The sequence below is a fragment of the Miniopterus natalensis genome, chromosome 5, assembly GCF_054644295.1.
Source record: "Miniopterus natalensis isolate mMinNat1 chromosome 5, mMinNat1.hap1, whole genome shotgun sequence".
Classification (NCBI taxonomy): domain Eukaryota; kingdom Metazoa; phylum Chordata; class Mammalia; order Chiroptera; family Miniopteridae; genus Miniopterus; species Miniopterus natalensis.
Window position 1 is genome coordinate 42,777,337 of NC_142085.1, and position 11,702 is coordinate 42,789,038.

Genomic DNA, 11,702 nt, shown 5'->3' on the forward strand with positions numbered 1-11,702 from the left:
TTTAGAACTAGAACTTTTGGGTGGCTTTGATCACTACCATAGCCAATATAAATTAATGAGCAAAAACCATGGTCCTCAAAGTAAGGACGATCTCTGTTTTTTAAGTATAAATGCTCAATAAATGTGATTTTGAAGCATGGCACCTCTTAAGCATTTGCATAGAACTAAGTGAAAGTGCTTGGTACTCCATCAGTGAACAGTCGGTGGGTACTTTGCTTACCATGTATTCATTCCCACTCAGACCTGAACATGGAATGTAAGAGCTGAGGCCTTGGGAATTTCGGAGCAATGCCTACTTTTAGTTGAGGACAGTAATATCCTTTCCTGAGCCACCCTATTCAGTTACAACCTGGCTGCCAGGGACTAATAAGATGCATTTTTTTTTTCTTTTGTTGCTAGACATAAGCCAAATGGATAGAAACTTTAGGCTGGGAAGGATTTTGTCTTTCCCAAACCCTAGGGCAGTGTTCTTTCTCTCTCTTTTTTTTTAATTGAGAACCTCTACCAGTAAAAAGTTGGTACATCCCCAAATATGCATAATTATCTATTTGTAAATTTTGTATATGCATCACCATATTAATGTATCTGTACTTTTATAAAGCTCATCAACCATTGAAATAGATGATATAAAAATGGATAAAAATACAAGTTATATTGTCTTCCCTCATCCCAGTGGAATGTCTATAACTAGTCCACTGGCTGAATGATTCACAACTTGCTCTAGAAGGCTTAGTGGGGACATGGTTCTCTAGGGCCAGGTCATTCAGTGAATGCAGCTCCAGCTCACCTATGGGCTCACTCCCTCCAACTAATTCTATGAAAATGAACTGACTTTAAACTTTGAAGAAAAAAGTAGAATTCAGTGATAGAACGATGATTTAAAAGACTTTATTTCCAGCAGAACCAGCTTTTTACAGTCATGCTAAACGCTGTATTTCATTCCAAATTAAAAGAACCAACTGCTGATTATCCTGTAGAGTAGAGAAAAGCAATAAAGCTACAGTATACCCTTGAAGCATGCCAAAAAGGGTGTGGTAAGGTAAAGGAGGTTTTATCTCGAAAGGCCAGAAACACTGAACAAATTAATTTTCCATTCCAGGAAATCAGCAGTCATCATCAACACAGCACTTTGCAAAATATTTAAGATTTGTGATAATAGCAAGTACTGCAGTGGCACTCTGTGTGGTTCTCCACTTTGACATTTCCCATTACTGTGGCCTAAAGTGGAAGGAAAAGAAGGTAGGTAGTTAGATAGATAGACAAAATTTAAAATGTTAAATAAAATTATCTGTAGCCAGCTGAGCTAAATAGATGCTGGCTAGATTTGCATTTTCTCCCTTTCTGGTATCTGGACTCTAAAAGGTGAGGGGTGCATTGTGTGACATGCTATCCTCTCTCCCAGCTTGCCCCCTACCACCTCTGCCCCTATTCTCTTTACTCTAAATAAAACCAACGTGTACCCACGAGGTTGCTGGCTCTTTTTATTATAAGGGACAAATGCAGTTCCTCCCTGTATTAATGCCCAACAAGGACATGTCATCAGACGCCTCTGACATTAACCCCCGTGGATGTACTCTGGGGCATTTCTTTGGTTGGATGGTTAGAAAGTTTCTGGGGCCCGTTAGATTCTCACCTTGGTAAATGCTTTGGCCACACAGCACGTAGCTTCCGAGGTGATGTTCTTTGGGACCAACATCGTTTTCTTGGACCTTGCTGGAGTGGGATATGCTCTGGAGAAGCAGCAGCCCATGCATTGGTAAATTGGGGCGCCCAGCTTGGAGAAGTATTTGTTCTCCTTTAGCTTGCACTCTGGGCAAACTATCACACACACATACAAAAAACAAAGAATAAAAGAAACTAAGTTTTTCCTTATTATGGCATGGTAGATAGTTTTTTTTCCATAGTAAATAATATAAATATTTTATTTTTTTTAATCCTCACAGGAGAATATTTTTTTTCCATTGCTTTTCAGAGAGAATGGAGGGGGAGAGAGAGAGAAAAAAACATCGATGTGTCATTCATTGGTTGCTTCCCACAAGTGCCCTGACCAGGGCTGGGGGTGAAGCCTGCAACCAAGGTTCCTGCCCTTGGCCGGAATCAAACCTGGGACCTTTCAGTCCTCAATTGACTCTCTACTCACTGAGCAAAGCCGGCTAGGGCTAAATAAATACCTTTTGACTACTGTATATGTTAATCTTAATATATAATATCTACTTATATTAATTAGAGTTATTTTCATGGGAAAACAATTTCTACAGAAATGCCTGAAAAATCTCAATAGTAATAGTCTCTCTCTCTCTCCAAGCAAGACTTCTGTGTCCCAATACTAATAGCACGCCTATAGGAAAACGCCATTTGACAGATGAAACCATCATGCTCTTTTGAAAGAATTTTGCCTAAAGGCAAACTCTTTTCCCCTTTAAAATCTGCTATTGTTCTTTCCCATAGAAACTGCAAATATTGACAGAGAAAAGTATGGCAGACTTCAGAAAGCTTGGTGAGAGCAGAGAGGCTGATATTAGAGGGGGCATCTGCATTTGGGATCTGGGATTAAAATATCAGCACTTGTCTAGAGAAAAACCAGAACCAATAGTAGCTCACAATGTCATAGCAGATGGAATTACCTCAGCTACTCTATGACACTTTTAAAACAATACAGCAAAAAACAATACTGCACAAAAGAATGATTTTGTTTTTCTCACTCGTTAACAGATGTGACACTTCATCTACAAAGACAATGTTAAAATCCTCTCAAGTCTCCTGGGAGAAATGTAAATTTAAAATAACTGAGCTAAACTGAATAAGGAACGTTTTCTGTTTGTAAAACGCAGATAAAGAATAATCAGGAATCTATTTCAGATGAAAATATACAGGCTGCTTTTAAACAGATATGTAAGATATCATTTTTATTGTACATTTTTGGAACTTAATTTATGTTCAGAATCTACAAGCGTATCCAGCAGCCAGGATTTACCACATTTGAAAGGGATGTGGGTATATAATTAATGACGTTATTGATGTCCATCTAGAAAGACGTGTTTTCCTTGTTACTGCAAACCCAGGTTGGGTCACGTACCCTGCATTGTGAACTCGCCATCGGGAAAGGAATGGAGAAGGTGCAGGAGCACAGACAGGGCGGCCAGGACCACAGCTGCGTGTTTTCTGTAGTAATCCATGGCTCCCCTGCAAAGCAGAACGGGGGAGACGTTGCTCTAAGACCGGCCTGCCGGCCATAACAACCACCAGCACATCTGACGTGACTGCTACGAAGAGTCGTCAGTGTCTTGAGCCCTCTGCTTACGGCTCCCCATCACACTCTAAAGCCCTGTATAAAACAACAATTTGTCTTTACGGAAGAGGTAAGGAAGTGAGTCTTCTCATTTCTCACATCAACCAGTAGGACTGGGCTTAATGATAACAACGATAAATGTTCCTTTTTAAATAGATCATCTTCTTAAGGCGACTCACTGTCCTTATTTGTAATTAGTGTCGGGGAGGGAGTCCTTCATCTTGATGTGGTAGTTGTCACATTAGTCTACACACAGATTACATTGCATGGAAGTACACGCGCACATGCACATCCACGCACACATGCACACGCACACGGCGCTAGTGAAACCTGCCTAAGCTCCGTGGATTGTACCAGTGTCAGTCTCCTGGGTTTCTCACCGTGCTATATAGTTACGCAGGGAACCTGCCAAAGGGTACCTGGGACTTCCCTGTACATTTTTTTTCAACTTCCTCTAAATCTATACTTATTTTTTAAAAAGTTAAAAAACCAAAAAGACAGTTCAGAATGAGATTTAAAATTGCATTGAGTCAAAACTTGTGGTTATTTTTCATGTAGAAAAATACGTTCAATTCTTGACATAATAAGACCACGGTTTGGTTAGATGTTCATATCAATCCATGTATCTCATAAGAACGATTTGTCAAACAGAACTAACAGTTTATAATACAGAAAAATAGGGTACATAAGTATAGGTCATTATTCCTACCTGATGTATATGATTATACACAAGTAATTTTCGGTTTTATCTTCATCCATAATTAACACTGAATAAATATTCCAAGTCAGTGGTTCTTGAAGTGTGATTTGCGGCCCCTACACACTTTCAGTGGGTCTGAGAGGTTAAAATGATTTTCATAGTAATTCTAAGATGCTATTTGCCTTTTTCACTCTCATCCTCTCATAAGTGTTCAAAGAAATTTTCTTGACACTACATGACACGTGATATTACAACAGGCTAAATAAAGAAACACGGGAGAACGTAACTATGTCCTATGAGGCCAGTCTTTTTAAAATTTTGCACAAAAGTAAAACAATATCACTCTTCTCACTGATGTTTTTTGTTTGTTTTGGGAATTATCATTTTTATAAATATATGGTATTTGTGTTAACATGTGATGGGTTTAAAATGTTCTTGTTTTTAAAAGAATAAATATTTTGAAACTTTTTCTGACATAATTTCTAAATCAGTAAATATGGATGAATATAACTTGATTTTTTAAAAGTTATTTGGGCCCTTCAATAATTAAGAGCATAAAGAGGTTTTGAGACAAAAAAGTTTGAGAACTTCTGCTGAGGTGATATACAAAGCCATAAGGAAAGTTTCAGAATTAACAGTGATCTCCTTTTTAAACTAGCATCACTTTGGGCTTTGGTATTGCAGCTCATATATTATGAAAATTCAGCATTATGTAGTGAACATACATCAGAATTAATTCAGAGAAAAACATTTATAACAAGATTACTGAATGTAAGAGCATAAAGTTAATCCACATTTTAGAATTTGCTTTATGATAAAGAGAAGATTTTGAAACAGAACCCTAGTCCCCAATTGCTAAAGCTTTCAATAACAGAAACAGCTTTGTCTTCACTTTTTAAAAAATAAGATTAACCAAGCAGAAAGGGATTAACCCTCAAATTCTAGGGTTTTTTAAAACAGTTTAATAAATGTTTTTATCATGCTAATCTATACCTTTATGTCTTTTTGTTTTAGAATTTGGAAGAAAAACATTATAAACCAGGGCAGGAAAAAATAATGTTCAGCTGATATTTATGCTATTCTGCAAAATATGCTCAACCTAAATCAGATTTGCTAACCTCAGCCTCTGGTATTCCAAGTACATCACAGATACCACAGACTCTATACCTTCAATCCCATAGTCCATTCCTAATGTGCACTCAGCATGCCCTTAGCTCCTGCCACCTGCCACATCAGAATAATGTGAGTCCAAAAAAATAGGTGTTTTCTCAATTTAGCCTGTAGGGACTTTCTCTGCCTTCTCAGCCCATCTACCTCAAAGTCCTTTAAGTAGCTGCACGTGTATATATACACATACACATACTACACAAATGGGGTACAAAGATAGACACACCACTTTTTGAAGTGGGAGTGGCAGGTTCACACTACAGAGGGAATGTAGGCTGAGAGATGCTTTTGTGGCCATCTTTGGGAAGTACAACCTGCCATAGCAGTAAAACTTAGGGACAGTGAACAATGAGGGAGCTTCTCTTTGCAGCTCCTCTGCTCTGTTTTTATCACACACACAAAATCCTTATAAAGTGCCAGGATTGAGAAATCTATGATCCTGGCCTGTCTATCCCTTTATTGAAAGACCTCAAGGTAAATTAATTGCTTTTTAAAATATCAGAGAGATAGATATGTGTATGTGTGTATGTATATATGCGTGTACATGTATGTATATATGTATGTATGCATGCGCACACACACACACACACACATATATATATAAAAGATTGTTCCAAGAAGACTTATAAGTATTTGGTACAATGTGACATCCTGTCCTTCACTTACAAAAATGCTGCCATTGCCCCCACTGTCAGAGGGTGAGGTTTTCTGTTTTTCTAACGGTGTGACAGATGGGGTGACTCATCCATACTCTCTATACCAGGAACCCCAGCTTACTCATAGCACATTTTTTAGATGACTGGCTAGGATAGGAGGCATAATTCTTTGTTACCAAAACAGACTAATCTAACGGACTTCTAGAGGGTTAACCTAAGACTTCACCTCCTTAGCTCATCTAACCCAGTTAACTACCAAGGAGGGGAAAGGTAGGTTGCCTTCAGAGAATGGCAATTAATAAAAGGGAACCTTGAAAGTACAGCCTTTAATCCCCAGCACACTGTCATGAGATAGGTATTTAATAAGTGTCTGTTAAACAGAGAATAGGCCTGTAAGTTTTAGCATCTTGCCTGGTCCAGAGAAGATAGTAACAGTTCAGCCTCAATGAAAGATGTGAAAATGGAAAGTCACAAGGGAGAGCAGAATGTTTGGAATCCTTCATTCCACCACCTCCCACACAGCAGGCCCCTGAGCAGGCTCACCTCTGTCTGCCGGTGCACAAATTTAAAGAGTTTGGAGTCAGTGATCAGGAAATTCAGTTTGGAATGGCCATGGTTAATAGCTTTCTTTCCTCATGCACTCTAGCTGCAGTAAGTGGGTTTTTACCTTGTTCTTGTAGCATGTTCTGAACCCCCAGTCTAGCAGGGAGTGTCTCCATAATCCTATGCTCTAGCCCCCAACTTCAATAATTATCCAGGTTCCCAGTTTTTCCAAGTAGACATTCAAGCATTGCTCCCAGGCACTAGAGTGACCTTGAGACCCATTAACACGTTCACTGATAGTTTTCTACAAAGGCAGACCAGGAATATCTGAGAGATTGGGGAGATGGACAAGGAGAGCCTCGTTAACACTCCCACAATCCCTCTCAAATCCCCCTTCATTCTTTGATATAAATAATTAGTTTTCCCTTTCTTATAAAAAGATGAGTTTTGGGTAATTTGACAAGAATTCAACATTGTTAAGTGCCAAAATTGAGGTCCAAATTAAAAACGTAAAAGAATTAAAGACTTTGAATAAGTACCCGCTACGTATCAGGCACTGTGCCAAGTAACTCAAATATAAATAAATTTCCTGCTATCTGACCCAGGTACAAAGGCAAACAGCTACGAGTTAAAGTGATGGATGCTGTAATAAAAGCATCTGTAGACACTGAGACCCTTGGTAAGCTGGGCACATGAAAATGGAGAGGTGGAAAACTAATGAGAATAAAGACCATGTGCTTGATGGAAGAAGAAACATGACGTGGGTGAAGAAGGTGAAGGGATTCAGCAGAAAACAAAAGCCTCGTAGACAGACGACACTATGGAGATTACCAGATTAAAAGGGGGGATAAATGGTGACGGAAGGAGGCCTGACTTGGGGTGGTGAACACACAATACAGCATACATCCCCTTGTCTGATTCTCTTTATACTTCTATGAGGAAAGCATCACGGCACCTATCCATAGACTAGAAAACTATGCTTCAGAGAACTAAAAGGGCCGGCCAGAGTCACCTGGAAAGTGATCTGAGCTTAAGATGGTGCTCTTCCTCCTGTGCTACCGCTTTAGCCTCAAAGAACGCAGTTAATCCATTTCCTTCTTCAGGACACTGATTAACACATGGATCATGCTGTTATTATTGTTTTTTCTAATTTGATTCCTAATATTGTCCTTGATTTCACTCCCAGTCCAACCTGTCTCTCTCTCTCCGTCACTCAACCCTGTGTATGAAGGACGCTAGAGCATTTCTATAATGTTATCTCTGAGTCTGATGAACTAAGGATTACTGGATTGCTCTGTGCAATGTTACATTACTTTGTGCAGCATTAATGGGTAATGCTGAAGTGTTACACACCAAAACCAGAATTTGCAAGGATCATGAGCTGATAGCAAACTACTCTAGGATTCACAATCTATAAAAATGGGCGTTTGGGGCTATAGGTCATGCTGTTCTCAACAGAACTATTAACTGATTCCTGTACATGTTCTCTTTGTGAAAGCAGATCATCTTCATCTACCTTTGGACAAGACATGTTACCTTCTAGTTTTATTATTTCTCTTTCCCAGCTCTCACTTTGAGTTTTCATGTAAGTCTGAGTCCCACATTATAAAAGAATGTACAATGAAACTGAGAATCTGTTCTGGAACATAATTGCTTTGCTAACATTGTTCATTTGCTACCCTTTTCAGCAGGAAATGGTAAGAAATATGACTCAAAATTTCAACAACTCTACTACTGCAAAAAGAAAAAAACTTAAAACCAAAGTTAAAGTTGAAATGAAACACATACACTTTTCATAAATGGTGATTGTTCTTATCTTTTTAAAATAATTCAAGACTACAGCAAAGTATTATAAGTAATTTGGGTGACAAATATTTTGAATAATTGAATTGGTGTTAAGTCAAGTAAATATTTAAAAGACATCTTTGGGACACTTAAAAATAATCCTCTGTTCTAATGTAAAATATCTTACTTTTAAATGGTGAAAGGATTGTTGAGTTTAGGAATCAAAATTTCCTATGAAGATGAAATGGAGCTTCTGTATTCTAAGAGGCCTGCATAGTGTCAGCCCATAATTCTTCCTTGTGCTCAAATCCTGTTCCTCAACACTAATAGGAAGGGACAAAAGAGGACTTTTCTAGTCTCAAGTTCCCAACTGGTTGCCATTTCAACTAATATTGATGCAAATATAACTACCACTGATACAAATATAAGTAAGGTTAGCAAAAGTTTCCAGAAACTCTCTCTGTAACAAACCCATTAGACTTGGGCAAGTGATTTAGAACTGCAAGGTCATCAGTAATAGTTGGAGAAATACTGCTCTTATTTTTGTAGCATTTTTCTGTAAAAAGAAAATGGAAACAATGTTGTTCAAGAGATTTCAGTGTTACTATTCAAGTCTAGACAAGAACATCTATTCAAAAGATATCAGGAGCTATGATCATTCAGCCGAACAGGTGAGCTGCTTTATCAGTGGGCAGCATTTTCAGTTATGCATCATTTAAAAACTGATGATAAAACAGAATCAGCAACTTTTGTAATGTCTACTCACCTCTGCCTGACCCCTGGAAGCCACTCACAAGAATGCCTTTCAAATGACATCCAATATTTCTTGAGAAAATTTTTTAGATACCCAAAGGCACTCACGCATCTCAGCAGGAGACATTTGGTTTCTGGCTTCTGTTAGATAACATCTTGGGCTGTGATCACAGACCACAGTATTACAGACTTCCCCCCAATTCAGTCATGAGTGCTGAAAAAAGACTGTGTAAAGGCCTATCCCTATTTTTGCTAAGGTTTATGCACAGCTCCCCTATATTCTCAAATATTTTACTCCTCACTCAGTTAAAATCTTTTTTTTTTTTCATTTTATATTACCTTCCTCTGGACTTTTTGCAGGATGTGTTCAGGGCAGTTGATTGTGGATCTGAAGAGGGATTTTAGCTCCGTTTTGTGATTTCTCAGTAACTGCAGTTTAAACAAAGCCCTCACTGCTTTTATACCAGCAGAGTAACAAAAACTGCATGTTCCCACCTGCTCCTAAGCCCAGGGATCAACAGTAAATTCCACGTAATGACTGAATGGTACTTCGTGTAATTACCATGACATCAATTTGATCTTATCTTGTTTCAACCCTCAGATCATTTTTTAGTTTTGAGCCATTTTCAGGCGGTGATGACTGCAAGGTCAGCCTATGAAATGAGAGCACACTGTCATTTTCTACGTAATTCTACCGAGACTTAAACACAACATCCTGAAAGTTGACACTTTCCTATAAACAAAGCCCTACGAGTCTGACATTTAATTAGCTAAGTACCTGATGTTTACTTAAAACAGGAGAAGAGCTGTAAATTTCAGGTCATAGATATAGAGCGTTGCCAGGCCTACAACACTCTTCCAACAGGAAACAGAAAAATAAAACATGCCTGTTGAGACTTTTCTAAACTTAAATGCACATCTGGATTTAATAAGGATGCATGGAGAAGGCATGAGGCAGTTCTGAGAAGGACTGATGGGGTCTCAACATTTGTGCCTTTTTCCCCCATCTCATTTCGTTTTCGTAAAGCTCAGTTTCTTTCTAAGTGGAAAATACACGTATTGTGGCCTGTCAGCTGTGGGACACTTAACTCCAAGATGCCCAACACAGTGTCTCTCTAACCCTACCCAGCTCCTCAGGCCACGTGAAGTCTGCTTTTGTAATGGGAAATCAACTCTTGTTTAACACAAAGAAACTCACTAAAGAAAGGAAAGTTGTCTTGTGGTTTATAATCTGTGATAAATTGATTTGTTTCTGTTCTTACACCTTTTTCAGATTTCCATTCTCTCTTTCAGATGGTTTCTCCCAGCATCTGCACGCTATGCGTTCACCTTTTCCTGGTAACTATTGGGTGTCACCATTATTCACGAATTTTTATCATTTAAATCTCAAATGCCTCGGCCGGGCGGCTCGCTTGGTTGGCACATGGTCCCAGCACCAAAAAGGTTGTGGGTTCGATTCTGGTTGGGATGCTTACAGGAGGCAACCTCTCTCTCTCTCTCTCTCTCCCCCTCTCTCTCTCAGACTAATAAAACATATCCTCAGGTGAGGATTTAAATAAATAAATAAATAAATAAATAAATAAATAAATAAATAAATAAATAAATAAATCTCAAAGGACTGGCAGCATATTTTCTAAGTAGCAGACTTATTTTGGAAATCTGGAGCCTTCATAGTTTCAGGGCACGGACACCTTTGAAGTCATGAAAAGATTCCTTTTCCTTCCTTCCCTTCCTTAAGCCACTTCACTCTCCTTTATTCTAGTCTCTCCCCTCCATCTGTCCGTCTTCAGTTCTTTTCTCTTTCTTACTTGGATGATTAAGAAGAAAGGTTGTTTCTTGTGTGCTCTTATTAAATCATTTTAATTTTGTTTATGATTTATTTAGTAATGGGCTTTATTTTTACTTCATATGTTTTTATATTAAGAATTATATGTGTTTTTATTCATATGAATTTATGAATTTAATGTTTACAGTGCTTTTGTATTTTTTTAAAAAACATGATGCAGCAAAGTAAATTATACAAAAGAATTGTCAAAACAGCCCCTTCCAAAAGTGACCTTTCCCCTCCCCAGACCCTTGACTTCCCTACTTCAGGAGTGATGTGTCCAGTTCCTTATATATGTTTCTACACATGTCCTATGTATATGTAAAGTAAATTATACATAATTCCCCATCGCCATCCAAATTCTCCTTAAAATGACGAGCAGAATACAAAAATTGGAGGAAACTCTGCATTCGTGCTTATAGTTTAGAGAACTTTCTTTCTGTTAATATAGTTTAAATTATACTTTTCTATGCTCTCTAAAATGGCAAATATTACTTTTCATTATAATTGAGGAAATTACTTTTAGTTCATTGGGTAAAATGGTTATCAAAAATGTTTTTAAGTTTCAGTGTTTTTTGCAGCTGCCTCCATGTATTTTTGATATTTTTTCCCCTAGAAGCTCTGTTTTCCCCATCTTGAATCTTGTAGGGCTGGTGGATAAGAGATCCAAACCACTCCTCATTCATTTGCAGTTACCTCCCAGATGCCAAGAAAGTAGACTGGCTGAAGACACTAGGATGGCACGGCAAATACTCACCTTTGCTAGGCAAAGTCCTAAAAGCATGCTGTGCTACAGGGTGCGAGCCAGGAACATCTTTGTGTAGCAGTGTGACAAAGTGAAGTACATATAGCCTGCGCCAGCTGCAGGAGTTTTTCATCATTTACACACTGAATTTTTTAAAAATAACCACCTTTGTAAATGTTTCACATGCTTGCTTGATTTGTTGTATTAAACATAATTTGGCTTTTTAGTACTGAAGTATG

At 38.2% G+C, this 11,702-nt stretch overlaps 1 protein-coding gene across 1 annotated transcript; it reads right to left on the reverse strand.

The window, feature by feature from the left end:
- Positions 1-967: 967 nt before the first annotated feature.
- Positions 968-3,176, reverse strand: CGA (glycoprotein hormones, alpha polypeptide). Its single transcript, XM_016207291.2, has 3 exons — positions 3,077-3,176; positions 1,634-1,818; positions 968-1,218 (listed from the first exon to the last, which is right to left on the reverse strand). The coding sequence occupies exons 1-3, from the start codon at positions 3,174-3,176 to the stop codon at positions 1,141-1,143; spliced, it is 363 nt and encodes a 120-aa protein (XP_016062777.1). The 3' UTR covers positions 968-1,140.
- Positions 3,177-11,702: the final 8,526 nt, after the last annotated feature.

Excerpts from the sequence above, each read along its gene's own strand:
- CGA (XM_016207291.2), bottom strand. The coding sequence starts at position 3,176 with ATGGATTACTACAGAAAACACGCAGCTGTGGTCCTGGCCGCCCTGTCT. Across the intron at positions 1,819-3,076 it reads TGGCGAGTTCACAATGCAGG|TTTGCCCAGAGTGCAAGCTA; the intron begins GTACGTGACCCA and ends TGTGTGTGATAG. Across the intron at positions 1,219-1,633 it reads TGGCCAAAGCATTTACCAAG|GCCACAGTAATGGGAAATGT; the intron begins GTGAGAATCTAA and ends CTTCCACTTTAG.